Here is a 27,713-nt window from a genome sequence, read left to right as displayed (position 1 = left end):
GACAGAAACCCTCCATTAACTTTAGAGTTGGATCTTACTGGAGAAGTCAACAAATTTGGCTAAATACAAATACTTATGTCTTCAATTAAGTTTATATAAAATGTCTCAAAGCCTAATGAACATTTGTATTTGCTTGTTGACAAGGCGATAAAAATGACAAGGTGAACGGACTCCTGTATTAACCATTTCAGCTATTATTTCTCATTTCTACTAAAGTGTTAAACCATAGATCAACCTTAATGTATTTTTAGTGAACTCTGTTGCAATTTCTGTCTAAAAAATACTCTGAAACAAGCTGTACTGAAAAAAAAACCCCATGTAATTCAAGAGCGAATACAAAAATTTTGGAAGTGATTGACACATAAAGAAAAACATGAAATGGAAATGAGCATCCAAAACAGCAAAATATATTTAAGCAATATCACAAATACACAAAAATCTATTTACAATTCTAAAATCAGTATGTCCAGTAAAAATCCTCCCACAAGGTATTTATAAACAGGAACTTTAACCCATTACATTGTCTGGTGCTGGCAACATAGACGCTTACATCTACCATAGTGTTAATTATGCCTTTGCAAAATAAAGGGAAAACTAAAAAAGCTGAAGAAATTATTTCTAAGAAAAACTTTAACTGAAGGCCAGACAACAACAATCACAAGACATCATACAAAAAATAATGAATTGCAAATATGTAACTCTGGTAGTGCAAAAATTAAGATGAATGGCTTTTTTTCCTCCTATACTTATTCAGAGAAAAACACTATTGTGAATTTGCAATTTGAATTCCTTTCGAAGGCTTACATTTGGAGGACTTAGTGCATTTGGATGTTTCAGCAAGACTGATACTATACATGTAAATGAAACCAAGTCAACATAAAATTGCTGCTGTGGTATAAATCTTAACAAACTTTATAACCAAATTTAGAATATACAGTAGACACAAGAATCTGAAAAATAAAAAGTTTAGATCACAAGTTAACTTTCTCAATCCACACAATTCATTCTTAAGCATGTTACAGCTCAAGAAAAACAACTGGTATATAAATGATAGCATATGTAGCATTCTTTGGAATATGATTTATATTACTCTTTCAAAATTTGTTCTATTTTCATACAGGGAACAGTGGAGGGACAACTCCTCCCTGCCGTTGGGTCCTTCTGGTGGGTTCCCTCTAAAGGCATGTGCGTGGGTGTCAGCTGGGGCTAAGCAGTGACCCGCGGAAGTGCAGGAGTGCCTGAAACCTGAGAGAGCGCTGCCCTCACCCTGGTCCTTGCGTGGGAACATGGGTCACGGTAGGATGCTTTGATACGAGTTGCTGCAGAAGTGGGGAATTAATCCTGAGTTCCTGAGACTCATCATCCTACACCGCAGTTTTTGTTTTGATTGGAAACACAAAGGACAGAGCCTCTGTCCAAAAAAAAAAAAGGCCTCATAGTTTGTATGGTTGTAAACACATCTTTTAGTTTAAAATAGCATTTTCACCATACCTTTGCTGTTTAAAAAAAACCCAAACAAAATCAAAGTAGGAATACTTTATGTTAAAACTATTTGAAATTCGGAAAACTAAAATTCTTTAATTGAGAAAACAGGAAAAAACCCTGCAAACACATGATTAGTTTTGCCAGTAACCTTTTTGCTATATGTTTAGCTGACTTCATTCAACAAACTGCTAAAGATCACCTAGTCTATCCTAGAGAAAATCCAATGGTTTGATAAGTAAGCTGGAAACCATTTAATAAACAGAGGGAAAAGATCAGCACCATTGCATTTATTTTGCCCCAAATGGGTCCATCACTAAATTGCAGCATGGATATTCCACAATAGTTGACTCACTGTCCCAGGACAGGTCAGGGATGCCACACTTACTGCTCATATTGTTGTACAAAAGAAAAATATACAGATGATGCTCATAAAAATGTAGCAGTAGCACGTAAGATTTACCCATTGTAATTAGTGGGAAGTGTTAAGGTTGGTGTTCGCAGCTTTTTGAAAATAAAAAAGAACAAACTTCTTACTGTCAAATGTTGATGTTGCGACTATTTGGTATTACACTGTTGCTTTAAAGGAACTTTGTGTTGTAAAGTTTGTCTCTGGGCTCTGGTTGAAACAGTTTGTGTTGCAATCAGAGGAATTTTTGCTAAAAGGGCAATCAAAATAATTTTACAAACCAAACAACTGCCTTCATGCAATCTTTCGTCTCTATTCAAAGTTTGCTGTTCAGAAATGGCTGAAAATGACTTCTGTTGAGAAGGGCCTGCTTCTTTTATGGAACTCAGTGGATGCTTGTTCAGCCTAACTTTAAGTACACAATTTCAGCACTTGAATGAGCAGCTTACGCACCCAGGGAAGGCTCTGGAGGATGACTCAGAACGTAAGCGCTCTAAAGTCATTAAATGGAAGCAAGGGATTTGTCTACTTGAACTTTGGCATTTGAAAGTTAGATAGCCACATGTGAACTTAAGACTGTTTCTGCTCAGCAAAAACAAAACAAAACTAATTGGCCCAACCACAGGACAATTTACTTCTTCCTAAAATAGATCGAATGAGTCATCCTCTGGAAATATCCATTGCTCTTTGTTGATGAGAAATGGAGCGCCTCAGGTCACTAGCTCAGATTTAGATGTCTAGCTTTCAGCCATCTGAATTTAAGTAAAGTGACTCCTCCCTCAGGCTCCCAGTTTAGGAACTTCAGTTGGATAACTGATGTCAGATGGTGTGATTACCCTCCATTGTACTTGAGGATAGCCGCCTCTTTGGACTTTGTGACATAGCTGCAGCTCAGGCATTTACTTTGAGACAGCTCACTGGAACTGATTTGCGGTAGTGTCTTTGATTTGACTTGACGGTCAAATCAAAGGGGTAATGCCTTATCCCTTTATGGAAGGGGATGCAGAAAGGCAAAGGGTGTGCATGTGGGATTTCTTGCTAAACAAAATTGTGTAATACATAGTAATGAAGAAACTTAGTGGCTGTTCCTTGTAAATCCACTGAAATCACCATTTTGAAGCTGGTGGGTGCAAATATTCCAGCTTTTTGCAGACCTCAATTTAATTGCACACTTTATTTTCAGGAGTTATTTACAGCTGTAAGTGTTAGTGGATTCTCTAATTTAGCTGTCTTAAAAGTTAAAATGAGATTAGAGAAGTCCTTGAAGGCAAAGCATTAAGGAACTCCTAACATCTTTTCAGGTATTAAAAAAAAACAAAAAAACCCAAATAAATTATATTTTAGACAAATATCACTAATGCCTAACATTTTAATTAAAATACTGATGAAAACAGAAAAAAGTAAACTCTGGATCTTCTAGATTGCACATATGTATGCAAAAAATGCCACAAAGTGTACTGACTTAGCAGCTTAGCAGTTTAACTCCTGATTTTCGGTACTTCAGCAAACAGACTAGAAAGCTATGCAGCTTCTCTGATAAAAAGGAAACGTGGGAAAGGATTTCCAGAGTCCCTTCCAGCATTCTGCAACTGGAAGAATTAAGACTAGGCCCTAGCAGCTGGGAGAGTAAAGTTGAGGAATACTCAGGCTTCAATCCTGTTTTAAAAGAATAATCTGTTCTTTCAGTCAAACTGTTTGTTTTTAGTTTAAATAGAAAATGAACTCATTGGTCCAATCCCATACTCAACATTGTACAGGATCAAGTTCTTGGGCAAAGACTTCAGGTAAATGTGGAAGCAAGGCAACACTTGCATTTCCTCCTGTTTATTTATTTATTTATTTATTTTATGGATCATTTTCTTTGTTAAGTTCCTTCTTCAGGGTAGCTTTTCAAAATAAAACCTAACAGGAATCTGAAAAAGACAGAACCACCCTGACAGGTGAGGATAAAAAGTTCTCAGCACACTTTTTATTTCATATATGAATTAACTACTGGGAATATTTACAAAGAAAAGATCACTGCAAGATACTGAATTTTGCAAGTAACACAATGTTTTAAAAATTGCATTTGAAAAATCCTTGTCTGGTGGGCAGTAACAGAACATTACAGGGTTGCCGGAAAAGTTCCTCTTGCCAGCCAATTCCCACTGATGGCAGTAGAGAATTCAGGCAGGGACTGAAGATGTGAAAGCAAATAAAAAACTAAACATCCTTGGTAGGGACTTACCTGCAATGGCTCTTCATTTTTCTATTTTAATTTTTGGCTCAGTGCTGTTTTGTAATACCCTTGACCCCACCATATAATTTCAAGGACATATAAATTGAATTGAATATTAGCTTGCTTCCTTTCCTGTATTTGAACCTTATAGTGGATATAAATGACAAATATGCATGCCCTAACATTTGAATATAGGAGCCGTTGTCCATCAGACTGGTGATTCTGAAAGGCTGCTTTCTAGGTAACACATATGAACATGCAAACTGTCTCCAAAATGCATGGTCATATCAAATAAGTCTTTTACATATTTAGATACAGTTCAGTAACAAAACTTGAATATCATAATCCTACCCTCTTCTGTTTAAGACTGCAGCTGTAGCTGCTCAAAAAGCTGAACAAAGTGAGCATAGCTCCTGATGTAGCACATTTATCAAAGAAAATAGTCATATAAAAAGTTGTAAGCTGTACTGTAAATGAGAAAGTTCCCAGAATTCCCACTTGTTCCTCTTTGGTTCCTAATTAGGATTTGACAAGTTTGAAACCTTGTCCTGTGTCCAGCACCATGGGAAGAAACCAACTCATTTTTAATCTTTTCAGGCACCTAAAGCATGCTTTACAGACCCAGAACAGATTGAGACCACAAAACCAGTTTGCCAAATGTACTAATGGGTAGGTTATACGTGGGAAGTATATCATCCAGTGTTTGGCAACATCGCTTCCTGTTGGCAAATGCAAAGTGTAGTCACTCCAGTGTTTTGACACACCATACACTGCTTTCACTGTACGTCCCTTTTCAGACCAGCTGATGTTACTGTCAGGGTTACAGTTGTATTCAACCCACTGCCTGGTGAAATCACCGAGCTGTGGAGGATCTGCTTCCTCAATGTCTACAACTCTAGCCATTTCTGCTCCTTGCACAGCGACGTACTGGTCGTTCACTTTTCTTACTTCTTTAACCCACGGCTGAGAGTTCTCACAGTCTAAAACGATGATGAGTCGCGAACAAAAAGTGCCATTCTTTTCTCGCCACCACTCCAAAAGTGTGTCAAGTCGTAAGGCATCACCTCCTACCAAAGAAGAAAACATTTAAGATTAACATGAAGAAACAGAAGTCTCTAGAATTCTGACTGCAATTTCCAAGAATCCCTTACTTTAACAACTCCATTTTAGAGAGAACAAATTTTCAACTGATCCTCCCTGCTAGTAAGTGTTGGAAGCCTCCAGAGAGATAAGAACTGATTTCACCTAACTTGCAGTGACAGATAAGGCCATTAACCCACCCTGGATAAAAAGGAGATAGATAGAAATTTCCTCCTATGGTGAAAGAAATTAAAATCTATTGAAGAAATCTGGAAATAGCTAAACATGTAAGAAAGCCTGAACTAGAGTTTATTGTGTATTAAATTCTTAATATCTCTAAGGAAAGAGAGGATTTTTGAACCTACATAACACATGCTAACAGCTTTGAAGCAAAATGAGAAAGGCACCTACTGGCACCACATCTTTGGCTTCAAAAATTCACCTGACCAGAAATTAAGATTCACTCTATAGCCACATGTGTTTGTCTTCAGAGCTTCGAGAAAATTAAGATTGATACAGATGTACAACTCATTAAAACAAAAGATTTCATAGGAAATTTTCCACAATATTTATTTCCTATCAGCTCAGACAATATTTCTAAATAGAGTTTCCAAGTTTTAATGTTCTACCTCAACTCATGCTCCAGCTATGTTTGGAAAGATTGTAATTAAACAAAGTTACCCACAGTTGAGACTCCTTCTGCCCACTAAGTGTAATGGATACTGCAGGATCTAAGTAGCTCTGAAAAGCAGACTACTTTCTTGAATGCCTAAGGAAAACATCTTGTAAACAAGTGTATAAAACTCCATTTGCTCCAGAGTGATTATTAATGTGAAGAACTGATATGCCTAAGTGTTGGCAGGTTAGAGCTATGATATCGATTTCCCCCCCTAAAAAACAAAAAAACAAAAAACCCCTCTAGTTTGAAAGTGTTGACTTTTTATATAATTTAAGGAGACTTTAGCAAGAGAGGTAGAAAAATGTGATTTAATATAACTGCATTTTAATTCCATAATAATTTTATTTGTGTAATATAGCATTTATCAGTGTTTAAAATCTTGCTAGTAGAAATGTAAGTTGCACAAGTGACTCTCAAGTGGCTGTAAATAAAATAGAGTAGCTGCACATTTCAGAACTCAGATTTCCATCCACAAGGTGGACAAGAAAGTGCAGCAAATTAATAATATGGAGTTAAAGCTCTGAGCATGCTACCACAATTAAAGTAAAAGCAAAATTACAGGGCTACAAGCATCTCCAAAACAAGTACAGACCTGGAAAATTTAGTATCAAAGGAAATCATAAAAAATACAAAACTACAGTAATGACTTATCTTATTCCCACATTGCTGCAGTTCAGTGCCTCTACACCAGGGGCTTGTACAGAAGCTGATTTCCCTTCTCTAGGTAAACCTTCTGTGTAAATTAGCTGTAAAAAAATCTTTTTATTTTTTCACATTTTAAAGGCTTATAAATAAACTTCATTTTAGCATAATTATGCAGGGGTGCAGGCGATTTAAAAATGGTATTAGATAGAACTGTCCAAGGGAAACCATTTCATTCTTCATACACTCACACAAGTTGAGTAACTTCTAACCCTACTAGCCTCAAACGCATGGAATAATCAGTCAACACATGATTTAGGCATCAAGCTGTGTAAGAGATCTGTGCACTTCTGGCCACCTCTGACTCTTTGGCAGGTTTCACAGGCGGTTAAGCTGACAGTTTCAGCAATGAAGACAAAGCTTCATTACCCCAGCTCTTGCCTTTGCATTCACTTGGAGAACATGACCTCCCAGGTTGTTTGACTGCTCATACTTTATGCATGACTAGTTAAAAGTTTATTTTATACACCACTGTGTTACACCCAGCTTCCAACAATGAATAAACATCATTAGTGGACTAATAAATACAGTAAGCCTCCTTTAAAAGATGTCATTACGATGCAAAGACTACACAGCTACTGCTGTGCTGTATCCCAGCATAAACCCTCAGTAAGATGCTGCTTTTTCTGTTATATCCGAAGGTTACATTTCATTGTTGCCTTCTCTTGTAATCCTCTCCAGAGGTCAGAGGATGGTACAGATTACAGGAGCTAATGACTAAGTTTTCCATCTGTCACAAAACACTGCTGTCCAGTTCACAAGGTACAATTATATAATCCAATATCCTTCAGCTCTTCAGTTTATTATTCTAGTTACATTCAGGAGCAGCGCTACTGGGAAAGAATATCAAGTTACACTCTGTGATTTATCTAACTCTCGCAACAGGGGACTAATCATAAAAAAGGACTCATGGCAAGTGCCAACTGCTTGTTCCTTTCCTTTATGTGACTGTACATTATCTCCAAGTAGAGGTGAAGATGCGCTTGAATGGAGAACTGAAAAGGAACTTTGTGAGAAAGTTGAAACCCATTGCATTTACACATTGTATCTTTTATCATAATAGTTTTCTTTTTTTGTACTTGTTACCTTGGCCCTCATCCTAAAGTGAAGACAGTTTAATTTCGGGAATATCTACCTGAACAGGTACACAGAGACCTGAGCTTCTCTGTCATGCTCCAAGCTTGCCAGATATAAGCCAAGTCTGGTCTGGAGGCTGTCTAATCACGTTTGTGCAGAAACGTTTGCCTACATATATCCTGGTAAACTAACCACATCTCTGCTGCAGGCTTCGCTGTTAGCCTGCTCCACGCAGTGCATGGGCACACTCAGCAATGGCACAGGGCAGTAGCTTCTCCTGTGAACCCCATCCTGTTCTCAGAGAGGTTATTCAGCCATCCTGGCATATGCTGTGTTACACTGCTTGTGCTAAGCTCAGAGAATGGCTGGGGCTTTCTTTTTATTAGTACAGATGAAGTCTGTGAGAAACGCCCTTCAGCAGATGCTGCAGTTCAGGCATGGAATTGCCCTAAGACAGGTATATAGCCTCCAGATCAAAACTGACCTGCATCTGAACAGCTGAGTGTGACCAGCAATGCTCAGACCTGTCTGCACTGTTCAGGAGCACATGCCTACAGAGATACTACTGACAAACAGCCAGGAACTCATAGGCAGAGTGCAAACCATGAACTGAAGTTCTGTCCCAGGAAGAGAGAAAAAGTTGCAAATTATCAATGTACTTACTAAAAGATTCATTTTTTGCACACAGCAACCTCAGAAGCCCAGTTCCATACCAGCAAGAGAGTAAGGCTAAACCTACCAAGGATTCAAAAGGTTGAGTAGATTTATCAAAGAAAAATTTTTATACATTTCAGGTAGAACTGCACATTATAGTGATCAAAAATGGACCAGGAATGGCAGAAACAGTGAAGTCTATGCCAAGCACATAACACAGCATTAAACTAGCCCTTTACTATAGGGGTTTGCAGTCTTGAGGCTACACTGTACCAGAATGACTCCTGAACTCTAGGATGTCAGCAAACCATACTTCTTTTCATGATACAAGGTTTGCTATGTGTTTGAAGGCCTGCTTTCCTGGTGTGGACTGTATACCTGCTTCCTGTTTCTTCTATTACTTCCATCTTTTACAAAATACACTGCACATCTTAAAGACATCCATGCAGCCCTTCATAGATAACCTAGTTGACGCAGTGACGCAGAATGCTATACAAATTGCTCAAAGGTAAGTGTGCTGGCTCTACCATGTAATGTAAGGAATAAGATGATGTTATGGTTGGTCCTTACAATGAGCAAATATTTCTCAAAATACAGGGGAAAGCTGTCTTTAGAACAGGAAGGTGTCATTTCCACCTAACTTTTCTAAAAAAAAGTTATGCTTTAAAGCTAACTTGTTGAATTGTAAGGAGAATAAGAAATCATCTTTAAAATTGTAAGCGTGCATTTGGGATCAACAATACTTGCACCATTTTGAGAACAACTGTAAGAACAGTTACCTGCAAAATGGATTTTTGTCAGTGACTAAATACTAAAAATGACATACAGTTCATACAATAACAAATCTGATTGCCATACAGAGGAAGGCAAAGGAGAGCTGCTTCTTCACATCAAGTTAACTGCATACAAAAGGGGTCTACTGCATTTCCTCATTCTCTCCACTAGTTCCACCGGTATTCAGCCTGCAATTCAGCCTGAATTTGGTGACTCCTTCCAGCTCCTGAATATCTTAACAGTCAGGCCCTGTATATTACCCATTCCTCTTTTCTTCCCCTGCCAGCAGCCTGTATGAACCCGTTCTCCAGAGACTTGTGTTTCTGAGCCATTCTGGACTGTCAGGTTACTTACGTGACCAAAACTTTGAAGTTTCACAATACAGTACGATTTTTATAAGAAAGAATTCACTGATTTGGAAAGTCTATCAATGCCAAAACTATCAATAAAAATATCCAACAACGATTACCTGCTAGTGCCCATTCGCCAGTGCCATGTGAGTGACCACTGTAATATAAAATATAGGTATCATGTCTGGGTCCATCTGCAGTCCGAAGTTCAAGGAAAGATTTGATCTTGGAGTGAAGAGTATCAAAGGACAGTCCACTTGTAGAGTAGTCACAACCGTATGTCTCAATCATGTGATATGCAAAAAATCTTTGGATAGCATTGAGCATGCCTGTAGACCTCAAATTTAACTCTTGCACATGCTCAGGTGGAAGAAGAGTTGGTTGGCCATCAGGACTAAAGAGAAGAAAAATAGTTATTATTATGATTTATTATTATGATTTCATGTTTAGTGGACTGATAGTAACGGGTGAAATTTCTTTTTCTGTGGTGTGTTTTCTCCACTATGAAGTAGCACTGTGCTAAATTCAAATTTCCTTGAAATATATAGTTTATAAACAATTCAAAATACTGTATTTGAGCAAGGGCCAGGTATCTCTCCCTTCCTTCTTTCACACTTTTAAAATCCAAAGCATGGTCTTTACTCAACCCTGTGCTATCTGTGCAGCTTTTGATTTGTGTTTATGTCTACAGACTTGAACTTGCTCTGCCTGCGCTCTAAGCTTGCTGAGTGAAGACAAGCTGTGATGTGAACATGCTGGGCTTCAGCTATTTCATTAAGTCCCACTGAGAGCGCTGCCTTCGGAGAGGCACTCGTTCACACACAAACTGCAAGCTAGTTTTCAATGACAGACCAAGAGAAAACCAAGTAAACATTTTACTCAGATATTTTAAATTCATGTATCTCAGCTTCAAAATACTCTTTATTCAATATGGTAATTACTTATGCAAATACAGTAATTCTTACTTGTGTGTGCTGTTTAGATGCTGATCTTTCAGCATAACAAATAGGTTTCAGATAATGGTATTCACAGCTTAGAAAATAAAAGTGCTAAGGAAATTATGAACTGGATCTGGAACAAACTACATACATATGTGTATACACACACACACACACACATATACATATACACATACACATATATAAAGAGCCCCTAGATTCACAAATGCATGGCTGTCTTTTTTCTTTTCTTTTTTTCTTTTTTTTCTTTTTTGGAAGTCTTCGTAATTATTCATCAATCATGACATCCTCTTCAGGATGTGTTCTCAGAAAAAGAAAAGCATTCATCACTTTTCAATCAATGCAGTAATGCTAATGCTAAGGGGCCTAACAGAGAGCTGTATCAAATCCACTTGATTTATGCTTGACTACAGAGATGCACAGATTTTGTGGATGAAAATATGGAGATGATCTTACTGTACTAATACAAAATACAATTTCTTATATATATTCTTTGTGTGTTTTGTCTGCAAGTCTATATGTAAAGTTTAATCTGGTTTCTTTTTTGGTCTAGTTAATTAAATTTTGCATCTCCTCAGCTGTTTAGTGCCTTCATAAAGGTTTATGTTCTACTACAACAATTATATTTAATACATTATCTCAGTTTATCTCAGCAAGTAAAGACTGGGCCTGTTATCAAAACAATCAAGCTTTGTTACTAAGAAAGTGTAGCTCTGCCAGGCCCTAAACAGTTTCTCCAGAGTATCTCATCCACTGAGAAATCAAAGGAAACTGCCACAGTCAGAATAATATAATGCAATGAAAGAGTTAAATTATTGGCGGGGAAATAAGAGAAAAATATTTCTATTGTAATGTAAATTTTTTAAATCCCTAACAATAATTGACTTACTGGATTTTTTTTTTTTTTTTTAAGAGAGTGGGCAGCTGAGGGCTTTAGTGTCAGAAAGCTCAGAAAATTGTTTTTACAGTATTTTACACTACTTGCATACAACAATCTAAGATCAGCATCTTCAGTTTCTTTTGCCGCTTAAGCTTTCTCCCTATCCATTGAATCCATTACATATACAGTAATCTGGAAAGTTTTCATAAATTGGCTGGTTCTATTTTTAAGCCTCTCATTTCAACATATCACTCCATTTCTCTAGTAGCTCAAACAGATAACTTCCATAGTTCTTGCATGCCTTTTACAAAAAAAAAAAAAAAAAAAGTTCATTTATACCATTCAAATTATACAGCTAAAATTGCATTTTTCAAGTTTAAAGCTTATAAGAAAGCCATATAAATGAGCAAGTAATAATAGTACAGAATCTCCTCAAACACTTTTCATATGGTAACATTTATACTGCAAAAAAATCTTCTGTAAACTCACAGTACAAATAATTGGTATGCAACCCAATAGCAAATATAACTTCAATGTACTTTAAATGTAGACACCATCTCAGTTAATACAGTTCAAAGTTGTTTTGAACAGGGACTGATCTGTTAGTTTATTAAATCTCCTCATATAAATAAAATATTTGCACTGAATCAAGTGCGCTAATCCTGCTTTGCATAAGATAAGGACTGTGGGATTTGCCTATGCATGTTTGATGCCCAAACTATTTATTGGCTTTTTAAAAGCAAATCAAACATATATAAAATGGTAGAGTTACAGTTACTCAGAACATTCTTTTTGAAAGGCGAAGAAAAAGAAAAAGGTTATTCAAAATTAGTCAATTATTTAAATTGGTATTTAATTCCTGGAAAATGCAAGCAACAGCACTGCATTGCCTCTACTGGGTATCAGTTCACTTATACTACTGTGAAGTTGAAATACACGGTAACTATACCTGCAAAAGTTGGTGGGAATCACAACCGCATACCCAACACACGTTCCTCCCAAGCAGTTTCCCAGCTCATGGAAAAGCCCGTGAGCCATGGACTCCAGAGGTAAAACAATGAGAAACGCACTCATGAAGATCCCGTTGGTTGGCTAAAAGGAAAACATATGGGTTTATATATTGCATGAAAAATCCTTCCTATCTGTTGGTTGTGGTTTTATTAACGATTCCTTGTGTTTGATCAAATATAACTGGGTCCCGAAACATGAAATGCAAGGTATTATATTATACCTAATATATACCTATTCTTCTACGTATATTACACAGTGAAGTACTCTGAAGACATACAAAAGGCCAATTTGGGAGTGGGGGAAAAAGGTGGCTGTTGAAAGCAGGGATCACTCTTCTGAACAGAATGAATTTAAAAACACTCTAACCAGTACAGGGTTTAGCTTTAAAGCCATGATCATAGCTTAGCTTTACCACTGGAGCAGAGCAATCACATTCCACAGATTTACTTATGTACATAAAGTAAGCACATCTGTAAATATCTGCAGGATCAGGCCTTAATCTGTGAAAAAAAGAAGTTGCACACGGTCATTTTAAAAATTAAGTTGCAACTGACAGTAGCAATAAAATAAAAATGGAATCCTGAAATGCCAGGTGTCAGCAAGAGGCAGAATAGATAAAGGTTTCTTTTATTTATTTTAATATTATGTGACTGAGTTTAATGAGGCATTAAATGCTTTAGAAAGGGGAGAAACAATATTATAGTATATAATTAATCAAGAACTTTAATATCTGTGGTGCAGTTATTAAATATTCATTTCTGTTATGTAGCAAAGGAAATAAGTTCATAGGTACAGCTTTCTGTCATCAGAAGAGTCTTGCAACCTCTCACCACATCTGTGTGTTATGCCCTCTTTGAATAAGTCTACAATATTAATGATTTTTTTTTTAATCTGTACATTGGCTTACTGTTTAACACTCTCAGTAAATCTGTTGTGGACTGTCAATTCAGCTTAACACAGAGGCAAAGCTATTTAGAATTTGGAAAGTAAATCATACTGAAAAGTTGCACCAAAACCAACTCAGTTCTGCTTGGCACATGGCAGACTAACTCAACTATGTTCAGTTTTTAAACAGAGAAATAATATGAGACGACTTATTCTGAAAGAACAGCTTTACCCATTTTATATGCTTCCTGCCATAAGAAACAACAGCGCATCTGGCAACTGTCCCAGTCTTGAAAAGTGTCCTATTATATTTTCAATATAAGGATTTCACCTATATGTCCTTGAAATTGTGACAGCAATACTTTTACCGCAAATAAACAACTGAGCATTCTTCACAAATTCCAACATCTGAAACCACTATAAAATTATATCCAGATCCCACTATGCTTTATAAAATGCATTACAAACAGAGTTTATTTAGTTTCTAGTTCTGAAAAGTAAAGTGGAAGAAATGACACTGAGCAGATGTCAAATCATATGAGATAACAACCAAGGAGAACTTCTCTGCACATCTTATCAGAGAAAGTCCAACTAATATGGCAACTGCTTTGCTAACATTCAAGCTTACAGAACTGGTTCAGATATAACAGGTCCATGGCAGGTGATAATGCTAGTGTAAAATACTCCAATCGGATCTCATGTGGTGTAATGTAGTTTGATGTTTTGGTGCTAATAATTTGAATTTACAAGGAGTAAGGTGCATCTATTAAGGTACACACACATTATAGGAGATTCAGTCACTTTTAGATACATCATTTTCTTAGCTATCCCAGCAGATATCTTGCATCGTTCCAGATATATTCCTTTCCTCTCTCCAGTCTGTCTATACTCAGAGGGTGAGGATCAAAGACTGAGTTAGTAGATGCAACATGTTTAGGACAAGTGCACAGAAGCACTCACATACCGGTTCTTGGGTTTTGTGTCAAAGAATAAAGATTTTCAGAAAAATTTCTTAAAAAGACATATAGTTACCTGAAATCACCAGAAGACAGGAAAGCTCAAAACAATATAATAATTATGGTGCAACCTCAGCCTGTTTTGTTGTCAATAAGGAGAAAAAATCCTGTCGTTAAGGAAATATATATATCTTTTTCAAAATACATCAGCAGGAAGCACCCATTTTGGTTATTCAGTTTCCCAAATACACTCTGAAATTGAAAAGGACTCAGAGCAGCAGCAACAAAAACTCAGAAATTTAAAAATTTAGAAAAATTAGTTCTTAGAAAACCTAGAACTCAGTATTCATTCTATAAAAGCTTGGTAAAGTATGAGAAGTTGATGAAATACTGCAGTTCACTGGCTATATTAGTTTCAAGATTTGGAGACTTATTTTTGCAACTGTAGATGCCAGAAAGATAAGTTGCTTTAAATTAAGGAAAAAAGAAGACTTTGGTTCTGCAGAGACCGAAGGGTTCATCTGGAGAAGTTTCCTATTCATGATCTAAATCTTGGAAAGACTGAAAACATGTACTGGAAAGTACTATAATGCATTTTTAGAACTATGAAAAAGTAAATCAGCTTTTCCATCATATATAGATGTCTCTTGAATCTTGCTGTAACAAACTGCTCTTAATATTGCAATAGTGTTTTGATCACAGTGAATATATTACAAAATAACAAAGTTAACATTTTAAATATTTTTGTTGAAACATTTGCCCATAAAAACTACAGCAATCAGAATATCATAAAGACTATTACCATATCAGAACAACAACAACAAAAACCATTTTTTAGCGTTTCCAATACATTTTTTGTAGATTTAGTATTTAATGCAGGAAAATAACATAGGAACAGTTTATTCCATTTTGCTGCTCTCTGAATTTTTTTTTAATTGAACATCATCATAACCACAAGTTAATTCTCTTATCACAAGCCTTAAAATGGCACAGTAGAGTTACCGTTTTCAGAGATGTCTGAATAACGTTTATCTACCTAACATTTATCTGGACTTATCCACCTAAATATTTTGAGGATTTGGGCCTAAAATACTTTGGAAACTTGGTCCCTTTTCCAAACCACATTAAGGACTAGGGAATGCTTTGAAAATGTATCTTAAACTAGTAAGTTGTTAAAACAACTGTTACATTTTCCAAAAATGCTTACTAGCATGAATTACAATGCCTGTTCTAACACGAGTAACTCGCAAGGTACACAGACACATGCACAACTCTCTCAGTTGCATTCCAGAGTCCTTCCAGCCCAGTATTCTGTCTTCGAAGAAGTGGACAAGCAGATTCTCATGAAAGAGGATAGTTTGGCCTTTTATACTTAAAATGTAATTTTAATAAACTAGCAAATTGATGTTAAACAAACAACAAACGAGCATCAGTAACTGGAAGAATTGGCAGTGATTTGGAAAGCAAGCAAAGAGATGCTGGCACTTGCTGTCAGCATTTTTTGAATAGTTTTGATTTCAAAGAAATATTTCACTAACAAATATAAGATTGAGTAATGATGTTTAGAACAACTCTATAATGAGATAATATAAAATATTTTAATTCAGTGCTGCAAATACAATGACTGGTGGCATTTTACTAAGTCTGAACTTTAAGAATTTGAAAAAGCAAAAAATAGTAACTAATTAAGTTAGTAACTACTGTAAATGTTAAGATAGGTCTCTCTCTTAAGATAACAGCTAATATACCAGGTGGAGACTGCTTTACTAAATTCAAAAGATTTGATGACTGTTTTTTAATGGAACAGATGGCAATGCATGCATAGGCGGAGCTAGAAAGAGTTTATGTTCTTTCATCTGTTCAACCCATTTTCATTCTGTTTTCGACTGCACTGGCAATCTCAGCTTGCAGTACGTCTCTGTACTCTCAGTGCCCATTGATTCCAGACAGCTTGCTCAAAAAGCAAACACAGAAGATGGGGACCATCTCTGCAATACTCCTGACTACTCCTGTTTAGGAGTAGTCATCTTCTCTCTTCATCTTTGTTCTTTGTTGTTGTTGTTGTTTTTTGCCTTTGTCTGTCTTCTTCTAAATGAATATTTAGGTAATACCTGCTGTGCCCTTATTTCAATGTGGAAAAGGTAAAAATACTTGCCTTTGGATACTAAAATGACAAACAATAAAAGACAGGCGAGATCTGTTAGTAGTATTGCCTTTCTACATTCTTTAGTTTTTCAAGCAATACTTTATTGTTAAATGTAACTTTGTTAAAACAACAGAAGAATTTAGAGGTATTTTATATCTAAGGTTGATTATTCATGGATAGGACAACTCCAGTCCCAGGAAGAAAACCATTGCTGAAAGTGGAGTGATTGTGGAAAAGTATTTAATAATAGAGCATAAACAATACATGACTGATGGAAATAATGGGGAGGAAGAAAAGAATTAAAAAGCATTCACTTAAATTGAAAGCCAGTTACAAAGACCTATAGAAAAGCCCTTCTAATTAAAACACAAATAAATTTATAAACAGATGTGAACTAAGATTACATGTAACTGACCAATACAACTTACAAGACTTAGGAAAATGCATTTGGGTATTTAAAAGGAAGAATTCTGCCTTGCTTTCCATTATTCAAGCTGAATTATATTTCCCTATTTTTATAGTATATCCATATACAGACATTTTTTATATAAGATATATAATATACACATGCACACACTTTACATTCATACATTCACAGACACACACAAACAATTCTGCTTCACTTATCTGCAGTTTAATTCCACAAAACTAAAAAAAGGAGACACTCCATGAGGAAGAAGTTAGGGAGAAAAAAGGTAACGTGATAACTAATCTAGCAAATATTTGAAAGATATCTCATTCCAAATGCAAACAAGAAATATACATTACAGGGAAAGAAAAAGGAGACAAAAGACAAAATTAGGAAAGTTACAATTCAGATCAACTACCAGGTGAAACATCCTTATAAACAAATTACTTAATGAAAGAATAGTCTGTGGAGAACAATAAGTAACTCATTATTCTGACTGTTAGAATGTCACTGAGAAAATCTAGAGAACATTTTGTAGAAAGCAGTCTTCACATTCACTGGCAGACTGATTTTAATGTGTTATGTTGCCAGTCTCTGACTTCTGTTCTAATCACAGCCCATGCATTAGCCTTTGTACATTTGACACAGCAAAAATGGAAATGGTTGTCAATTTAAAAATACACTAAATTGAATTTTGATTCAAGTTTTGAATATAAAAATTTGAATTCTGAAATAATGAGACTGTGACAGCAAAGCTTAAAATAGAAATCACATTCTTTAAAGTAGCAATGAATATTTTCTTTCTCCTGTCACAAAGTAACACTGGTGCTGAGTTCCCAACATTTTGCAAAGCATGTGCAGAGAAAGAATATTTATTTGCTTTTGAATTTCTGTCTGACATACATTCAAAGCAGACCGAAGGAATGCAACCAATCATTCCCTACTACATTATGATAATGGAGAACACCCTGAGCTTAATCCAGTTACCAAAAATACCCGTTTCATATGGACTCTACCTTCACACGTTCTTTCTTAGGCAAAAGAGGTACAACAGTTAGTAGCTAGGGGTCTGCTCCTCCTGCCAAGGTTAAGACGACAACTTTCCAAAGACGGTCCCCCCCGCACGAACCGTGGCCTCTGAGGGCTGCGGACACAGAGAAGCTAGCGCTGGTGCCACTGTGACTGCGAGGAGGGAACAAGGCAAAGCAACTGGGATCCGACTGGAGTCGCACACAGCCAAGACGAGGGCTTGAGCACATGCAGGAGAGGAAGAGGGGCAGCAAAAACATATAGGATAATGGGTGAGTTTTAGAAAAGACTAGCAGCAAGCAAAGGGAATTTAGGACCTATTTGAGAAATGGAACAGTAGGGAAAAAGAAATAATGGTATTGCAAAAGAAACTGAACAGATGAGCCTATAAAGAAAAAGTGAAACATAGAAGTCAAATTAGGAAGGAAGGGAAAAACTAACAGTGAAGAAAAGAACAAGAGGAAGTAAAGATGATCACAGCAAGAGAGAGAGGAAAAAAAAAAAGCAGAATGGCATGGCTATTTGATAAACTATAGAGAGAGGCCACAGCGTGCAGCAGGTCCTCAAGGGAGAAAAAAATATACATGTATTTAAATTAGACAAACAGAACCTGAGGAAGAGTGGATTAAAAATACAAGACAATAAGAAAAGAAGGGGAAAATGATAGAGAAAAAGTGGATATAATTTGTAGTTACTTACTCTGGAATGTTAACAAAAGTACAAAAAAGTAAATATAGAAGTTAATTAGAAAAAAATCTTACTATTTAGAAAGTAATGTCTTTTTTTTTTTTAGAAAAGTAAAAAACCCCCACCATTTTCAATTTTATTAAAGGCAGTGTAAACTGAGCTTTTCAGAAACTTTTGCAAGGCAATCTAACCATAGAGAATACAAAATTACTAACTCATCCAGAAACAAGAATATACATACAACAAACTGTAACTTTTCTTTCATGAACAATTTGAGTTCAATAGTACCTTTAAGTACAGTTACTCATATATATTATGAATGCTATTATTTTACTAACCCATAAAATTCATTAGAAACAAGGGTAATGTACTCAAAGTACTTCATTCCATTACTTTACCTGTCTCTGACACAGTTTGTTTTTCTCTTGGTAATATTAAATACAAGCCTTCCACGGATAATAAGTCTCTTAGGCCAGTAATTCAGAAAAACTGTACTGTTACTTTGGCACAGATCACTTAACAAAATCTGATTTTAAGTTTCTGAGAAAAGGTTCCCCCAAACCTTTCCAAAAACTTTGCTTGCAAATTCGAAGGCCTTTGTCTGCAAATTTCTTATCATTTTATTAGTTTCTGAAAGAAATAATGCCTGTCATTTGCATGATTTCTGCTGGACCAAGTCCCAGTCAGGGACAGAGGGCTTGATTACAGCAGCCACGTGAGTAATTGCTGAAACGAACAAGTGCTGTTGGAGTTAGAGAGTCTACTGATCTGACTAAAATTACTTGCACAAATGTGAAGACAGGTGCAGAACAGTTTCTGGAGATTTTGCGAGAAAAACGCCACCAAGTTTCTACTGACAAGTCAAGGTATCTTTCCTTTTAGCTAAAGCAGGGATTGTTCTCAGAAGCAGACCATGCCACAATGGAAACATATCCTACTGAAAAGCTCTTACTCAATTTTTAAATGCAACCACCAGGCATGTATGATGTTTTGCAAGTACTCCAACCTCTAACCACCGGTGGCTCAAGGGCTTCCTGAGCCAGACATGGTTTCTATATAGTAAATAACTCTCAGTGGATTTATTTCCATGAACTTGTCCAATTCCCTCTTGAGCCTCTAGGCATCCACAGCACGCTGTGATACATATTACCAGTGTTAAATAGACTCTGTATGAAGAACTATTGCCATTTGTTTGTCTCAAACCTGCTTCCTGTCAACTTGATTCCTCTTAGTTTTTGCATTGGAACTGATTGTTTATTGTCTCTTACTGTTTACCTTCTCTCACATCACATATAAAATATAATATGTTCATCGTATTCCCCCTTAGTTATCTTTTCCAGATTGAAGAGCCCTAGCTTAGTCATTCCTTACATGGAAACTATTTCATGATTATATGTTGCCCTTCTCTGAACCTTCTCCTGTTGTCTTATCTGTAAGATGGGAATTAAGAATTGTGCAATTATTCAAAATACTGAAACTAGGGATTGATACAGTGACAAAATGATACATCTAACCTTCTTAATAATTCCCAATATTTAATTTGCTTTTTTGACCACTAATAACATCAAGTTGATGTTTTCATGGAAAGACACCCAACATAGCCCTAAGATCTTTTTCTACTACATACTGATGTCACTAGCTTTTTTGTGCAGCAAAGATTTCTAAGAGAACAAACAAACAACAACCCACTAAGTATACAGTAAAAACTACTGCTTTTCTCAAAAGAAATGCAGACAGTAGTCTCTGACAGTCTGATTTGTCTCTTTAGTTGTTAAAATATGTATAAACCATCATAAGGAAAGTACTTATTTGCTGCAGAAACTTGCTGCGTTACTGTTGAGCTTGCTCAAACTCCTGTAAACAGTAGACTAAAAAAATCCAGCAAAAAATTCTAAAGTATTGTCTTAAGGTCTGTAACTACCCCTATAAAGAAGAAAAATGACTAGTTTCCTTAATCGTAGAAAAAAAACAAATGCCCTGCAATGGTGTAAATTGTGTGCTTATCCACTGCTTTCTTACTTATAATTATTTTGAAAACTGGCACTATCCAGAAAACTATAGAAAAGGCCACAGCTTCTTATAATCACTACATTAAATAGTTAATCTATTTACAAAATCGTGTTCTAGCCCTGTCTGATAAAGTATTTCATTTTCTGGCAACAGATGAAATAGGCAACAGAGTGATTTGTGAGGCAAATATCATACTTCTGAGGTAACAATGCTACTAGTTGGAGACAACTGCATTCATAATTTTAAGCTAATTCATTAGTTGCTTTACTGTAAATAAACGATAAAAAAGTGTAGTTAAAAGAAATGTAACTATAATTTTCTACTAAAAAACGTAAATGATTATAGCAAAAAACTGGATTTCGTGAGGAGGAAAAGTAGTTCGTTTGATGCCTTTCATTTTTGCCACTGCAATTATTCCTTTTCCCACTGAATAAATACATAACATGTCAGACAGAGATGATGAAGATCAGCTTATCTTATTTACACAACAGGATGCTAGAAATTGAAATTAGCCTACAACAAGTATTAAGATTTCAAGTCAACTGCCGATTTGTCTCTTGTGAACTCTGTCCAGCACAAGTGCAACAGCACTTCTTCAGAATTAGAGATGCCTGAAAATAATCAAACATATAACAGTTGCAATTATTTTTAGGCATATGAGAGAGACAGAAAAAAAATACAAAGATACAAAGAATTATCAAAGTACAAAGGAAAAAGTAAGAAGATGGGTAGGAATCCACCTTGCTTAGGCATCTAAATTGCATTAATGAAGCAGTCCTCCTCAAAAAACGCCTGCATACTTATAGAAATCAATGCGGAGAGGCTGTTTCCTCTGAGGGGTACAACAGGAGGTCCTGTTCAAGCCAGGTGTTTAACTCCAACCAACAGACTCTTGCTCCGTAAGCCAACAAAAGAGCCTACCTCCCTCCAGGGACTATTCGGACAGTTCATGCACTTGCTTCATTCTGACTGCTTTGCTAGGTATAAGTAGGTGGAATGTTTTTAAACAATGTAATATTAATTAATGCTTCTCAGGATGTTAAAGGAGTAGGGCAAACCAGAAAAAAATAGCAAGACTAGAGATGGTAAGAGATTTGCTTTTACAAAAAAGTAGCCACCCATCACACAATAATGATTTGTATTTTGTTTGACAAAATCACATGAATTTCAGAAATATGGAAGCTACCAGTATTAAATATGCTGATTTTATATCCTCCAAACTACTTTATCATTTCTTTCAGTGTATTAGCATCTTCTCTTTTCTGCAAATACATTTGGGGGAATTTTCTTCTTCACTTTTTTTTAGTTCAACTTCTTTCTTTTGACCTCTCTGCAAGTCTAGAAGCTATAGCAATGCGTGCTGATACTTTTTCAAAAGAAGAGTAAAAACTACCTAGCCTTCCTGCCAGGCTTGTCTGTTAGTGTCGAACGCTCATCCCCCAAAACAAAAATCACACAACCCCCCCAAAAAAAACCAAACCCCAAACCCTACTGCTCTCACAAAATAGCTGCCAATTTCCTTCTCCACCAAGTTTTGTAACGCATTTCATCCAGGAGGTTATTTAAACTGAGAAAATCTGCAAGAATTGGCAGCAAATTGTTTACCACTGTAGAGGCATTTCTGTAGACTGGATCTGCTAGGTCTTTTTGTTTGTTTGTTTTTTAAGATGCATGGATACGAAAGTGACTGTTGTAGCTTTCGATCAACTTTTTAAAAAATAAAACCAAACTCCCTTCCACTCTGCTGCAACATTGCCAATGCACTTTTAATTTGGGGCCTGAACAAGTATTTTGAGAGAAATGTGTATTTTCTGCTAAAGAAAGGACATAGGCCTTCATTCAGAAATGGAAAGAAAAGTCAAAGATAAGCAGACTGGATGGTTTTAAGAACTAGTCCTTCAGCGAATATAGCCTGTGATACATAAATAGATTTGGAAGCAAGGCATTGAGAACATATATTATAGCAACAATTTACCAGTTTATCAGATATCTCTGACTTAACGTTAGTAGTTAAATACAAAGAGAAATTCTTGAAAAATGTATTCTTAAAACATGAGTTTGCCTTGATTCCATTACAATAGTCCATAAGAAATGTCCCCAATATAGTGCGTGTTATGAGGATGCAACACCATGATTTAGTTTGAAAACAAATTTTATGGTGCAATGAATTCAAAAGGAAAATAATTTCATAAACAGGTACATTTATAACTTAAAATACTTTGCATGCTGCTTTTGCACTGAAAGCATTAACTCTTCTCATTCTGACCACACAAGGAAGCTGGTAAGCTCCAGTTGCCTTACTAGGCCATAGTCAAGACAGAACAAAGTGTTAAACTATAAGAACACATTTTTGAAGCCAAGGGCTCCAACATAAACTTTGAAGTACTGAGCCATAGTGCACTGTCAAGTGTCATAAGAATTTTGAAAAGCCAACAATTCTCAGGAACATTTTCAAGAGGGAGATCAAGATAAAGAGATTATTATTTACCTGCCAACATACTGCCCCCAAAACAGTGGTTGCGACAAGGCTGAAAAATACGAGTTGTTCTGAAATTAAACAGAAGTGGCGCATTCCTTTAGATGCCATAACTCTATCGAGGCTGTTGTTTTCTGCTCTGTGGGTATAATACACTTTGTGGCAGTCATTTAGTTTTGTGTGAAATCCCCAGAGAGTTATAAAAAAAATAACATGACAGATCATCCAAAAAATTCCAAAAATAGAAAAACCAGGTATCACAAAATACCAGAGATCCAAGTCACCTAGTTTAAAGGCTGCAAGAATGAAAAAGATAAGTTCAATGACTCCAACTGAGATGACAGAAAGCCTTCTGCAAATTTTACCACGGTACAAGTAGGGTTTCCACCGTTCAGTAACTGAAAGTCCACTGAAGTAAACATCGAGAAGGGGATCTGAAATCAGGCAACTGAAGAAACATGCCAAGGCAAATGGGTTTGTGGGAATTTTCAGTGAAGGAAAAAACAGCAAGGATGCAAGGGCTCCAAAAATTGCCAAATTTGGAATTGCCAAAAAAGACTTCATACGTAAGTCAATAATCAACATGGCCAAAGCCATGACTAACAAAATAATGCTCATAGATTTTTCTACCAGCATAGTTGTGCTGGCAATTGCAAACCCAACCAGTTCCAAAAATTCAACTGTTGTCAGCAGAGTTGGTCGATGATGGATACAGCCACAAATCCTCTCAACCAAAGCACATAATATCCTTAAAACAATGGCAGAAAGGAGCAAATACGTAGTAGCTTCTTCTTTCACATCATTTTTGAAGGCAGAATTATTAAGAAAACAGAGAAGGCCAAGCAAAAAACCAAACCAAAGATTGGAGAGACTCAAACTTGCTGCTTCCATTGAAAAATAGTAGTAGAGTATGCTGGCAATTCCAAGAACAAAAAGCCCCAGGATAAATATTACCAAAATCAGTGCATCTGCAGTTTTCTCCCATCTCACATAAAGGCCCATGCAAATGGCAACTAGTAAGTTGATTCTGGCAAGATAGCCAAGATATCTGACAGAGGAATGCATGTTCACTTCTCTGTTTGCTTCTTCTAACCTTGTCATAGCTGCATAGAGACAGTGACTAACACAGTAACGCAGTGACCTACACATGTAAACTGTAGTTAAGGGTTTTTACCCACTTGACTGAAAGTAAATATTTGGGTTTCATCCAACAAATACAATGCAATAGCCAGCTTCTGTAATATCATTTCAACAACAATGGTCCAGAATCACTGAAGTCCTAGAGAAAGAATTAGAAGAAGTATTAGTGGCAAATTATTCCTTTCAATCTTACACAACATAGCGATCCTTTTTCCCCAAACAGTTTAACATTTAAATCTAAAAAATATGTAATAAAGATTAAATAAGCACTTTCTTAAAGGTCATGCAAATTGGGGATCATTATTAAAAATGATATAAAATGATTTTCTCATAAATCTTATTTCATAGTTTGAATAAGAAGAAAATGTTAACCACAGCCGGCCAATGCAGTTTTTCCATGAAAAACATTCATTAGATATCTATGAGATTCCAAAACATTCCTATGATTTCTACCACATTCTAAAATACTTTATCATTGTTTTAAAGCATTGTTTAACTTCACCATTACATTCTTTAAGTTCTTTCTTTACACTAAAACTTTTCAGTATGCTTTGCAAGATTTCTTTTCAGTGGTCAAATAGCTATGGGGTTTAGAAAAAGAACTTCATGGCCAGTAAACTGATCAGAACTTCATGAGCTTAAACCCACAAAAGATCACGAAAAAGGAAATTACCATTACCCCCATTTCTCAGAAGGGGAAGGGACACATGGACACAAATCGGTATCAACTGATTTGACCATCATCATATTCAGAGACAAAATCCAGGCCTTTCTTAATGTAAAATTAAAGCCTCTGTATTACATGTTTACCCTTCCGAGCCACTTTTTTCACAAAAACAAACAAAATCATCAGGATAAATATTTATAACATAAGCTCCTCCTAATATTAGAGGGAATTTTGAAAGAAAAGGTGGATATGGAGGTCTCACTAGAGACTAGAGACCATCATTATTTTAGGGGATAAGTATCTTCCTGATCTGAACCGCATCTTGAAATGTGAGAACTGCTGTAACCCTATTAATATTTAATCTGAGTTTACACTTAACCAATATTATTAATTGCTATAATTAGAAGTTTAAAAGTTAGTGAGAAAATTCTATTTCCATCAAAACCTACATTTCACTGTATTTATTGAGAGTTGTCTTCTTAACACAAAGTGTTAGAGGCACAGTACAAAGCTCTCTAGTTAAAGGCACATAAAGTTTGTATCCCCACTCTGTATGCAAAACGTGTTATAAGTACCAAATTCATAGCAATTATTCAGAGAATACACTTTTTGAGGACCTAACTCCATGTCCAGAGAACCACATGTATTTCTGATTTTCACTGCTTTTGCGCCTAGAAATCTAAACCAGGAATCACTGAACAAATAATATAGCCTACACCCCCAAAGAAAATAAGATGGGAAACAACAGGTAGATCACAAGAAAATAAAGAAAGAATAAAATCAATATCATCATTTTTCCCCCTCAAATTTTCTTAAGTTGTTTCACAAATTAAAAGGGGCCAGGAATCACTCTTCCAAATTCCCTTAGTTAAAATTTACTGAACTCCTGTGTAGTATTTATATTTTAAAACACAAATTATACATAAAGTTCTTAACAAAATGTTTATCTAAGAGTATGATTATTCAGATTATGGGCAGAGTCCCCAACAAATAAGATGCACACGAGGTCTCTATGGTTTTTGAAGTAATTACCTACTTGCCCATTTCTAAAGAAGTAACAGTGTAAGAGTGCAGCCAATGTGTCAAAAACATTATAGCTCGCTGCTTTCATTTATAGTGCTGGGGGAGGCATTAAGGTACACTTAAATTGGAACTCAAAACCTAGAACTTATTCTCAATATTTAAATTTTAGCTCTTAAACCAATGAAGAAAAAAAAAAAAGCGAAGAATTGATTTGCCCATAAACTTTGGCTACTTTGGAGACTGATATCCAGTACGAAACCATCTTCAGCAACTGGTCCAGTGACAAACTGGGTTTTCATTAATTTTCTACTTCATATAGATAGCACAACCAAAAGTTACCTATCATATTCCAGGTGACTGTATATCAATTATTTACAGTATTATAGCACTGCCCACACTCTTCTCAATTTTTCTCATGATACAATCAACACACACTTTTTAGACAGCTTGAGCCATTTATTTTAACTCTTACATCTTTACCCCTCCCCCCTGCGAAGTTACCACTAATTCAAACCATAAATATATAGCAATGATTTCGCTGTTCTTTCTAATCCAAAGTACTGATGCTTCAGTATTGCTACGCTGAACTGTATCTGCCATACTGGCCTGTAATCCTGATTACGGAGCCTCTTTGGAATTTCTCCAATTTAGGGGACTAACATTGTAAATGTTTATTTAGACAACAGCCTCACTGAAGTCATCAGACTGCCTCATATGCGAAAAGTTAAGCTTCCATCTAATGCCTGGTTGAAAGTTTTGACATTATTACTAAGTTACTTTTTGGTAAGTCTGTAATGCTAGCAAACTCTCCAGCCTGGAAGCAGCCACTCTGACAGAAAACTACTCTGACTGCTCCACCTTGGGTCAAGTGGAGTTTTGTTATGGTAGGTCATGAGAAATCCTCCTCCAGCTGCCACCCCGTGTGTCCGCACAAGGGGGTGGGGGTGGGCCTGCATAGTTATAGTGGCAAAACAAAAAGCCTACTCAAAATCCACATATATGCAAAATGACAACTTGGACCAGAAATTCAACTTCCTCTTCCTGATTTTCTATCAAATTAGCAAAAAGAGGCATTAGTAAGCCATGCTAATGACCACTAATGCATTTTTCTATCTAAAATGTGTGATCACTTTTTCCATGAAAATAGGAAAAACTTGCATTTTTCACGATTAATATACCACATAAATATTACCAAATTTATGTAATGCACCAATACAGGCAATTTAAATGAGAACTTTCAATATCTGATTTATTCTTTAAAACATATGCAATTTGTTACTCATTTCTGTTTAGACTCTGAACAAAGATTTTCTCTTTTTAAACTGATGTCCTTAATATTTCAGGTTGCAATGTCTGAGTTACATATCTAACCAGACCATGTTTAAATTCAAAATTAAAAGAACGTGTGCATCTATTTTTTAAATATTCATCATCAAGTTTGCAAACATTTATGGTTTTAAGCAAAATCTGAACCGGAGTCTAAATACAGATTTTTGAAGCTAAACTATCCCAGAACTTTTCTATATATAAAGCAATGATGTTCCCAAAGAAGCTTTCACCATTGTCTGTCTGAGAAAGCTGAAAAAAACCCAAAGATGCTCCAAAAGTTTAACTACAGTTGATTTCAAGGCTAGGTGAGGCCTATCTAAAATATATATACACTGGAGTCTGCTGACCTGACTTGCCTTCCTTCTGTTTTATTCTTCCAGTCTAGGGCACATTTGAAAAGAAAAAAGGCAACTCCACCAGAGTTTCTTTTTTAAAGCAGCATTCGGCTAACACACACTAGTACAGAGGCTTTAAACCTCAGATTAACGATTCTGTCAGTTTTAAGCATCAACGTTCAGCCGCAGACGTTACCACGGGTGACACGGCCGCGGGGCCGGTCACGGCGCCGGGGACACTCGGGCTCCGTGGGACCGGGCGCCGCCACCAGCACGACACCGCCCCGGTTAGGGCCGGGGGCCGCGGGAGCCGTCTGGGGTAAGCGCGGCCCAGCCCCGGCGGCGC

The 27,713-nt window shown here is 36.2% G+C and overlaps 1 protein-coding gene across 2 annotated transcripts; it reads right to left on the bottom strand.

The window, feature by feature from the left end:
* Positions 1-385: 385 nt before the first annotated feature.
* On the bottom strand, positions 386-27,405 carry TMEM168 (transmembrane protein 168). 2 transcript variants are annotated; one of them, XM_026085804.1, is made up of 5 exons: positions 27,380-27,405; positions 22,886-24,152; positions 12,214-12,356; positions 9,545-9,819; positions 386-5,176 (listed from the first exon to the last, which is right to left on the bottom strand). In XM_026085804.1, the coding sequence occupies exons 2-5, from the start codon at positions 24,020-24,022 to the stop codon at positions 4,629-4,631; spliced, it is 2,103 nt and encodes a 700-aa protein (XP_025941589.1). In that variant the 5' UTR covers positions 24,023-24,152; positions 27,380-27,405; the 3' UTR covers positions 386-4,628. The 2 variants fall into 2 exon arrangements, with proteins under 2 accessions (XP_025941589.1, XP_025941590.1); XM_026085805.1 differs by lacking the exons at positions 386-5,176; positions 27,380-27,405 and adding an exon at positions 6,622-8,382 and having other exon boundaries at positions 22,886-24,135.
* Between the last annotated feature and the right edge of the window lie 308 nt (positions 27,406-27,713).

The sequence above is a fragment of the Apteryx rowi genome, unplaced genomic scaffold, assembly GCF_003343035.1.
Source record: "Apteryx rowi isolate R43461 unplaced genomic scaffold, aptRow1 scaffold_677, whole genome shotgun sequence".
Taxonomy (NCBI): Eukaryota; Metazoa; Chordata; class Aves; order Apterygiformes; family Apterygidae; genus Apteryx; species Apteryx rowi.
Note: the sequence above shows the minus strand (reverse complement) of the source record. Positions and strands in the feature narration are given on the sequence as shown.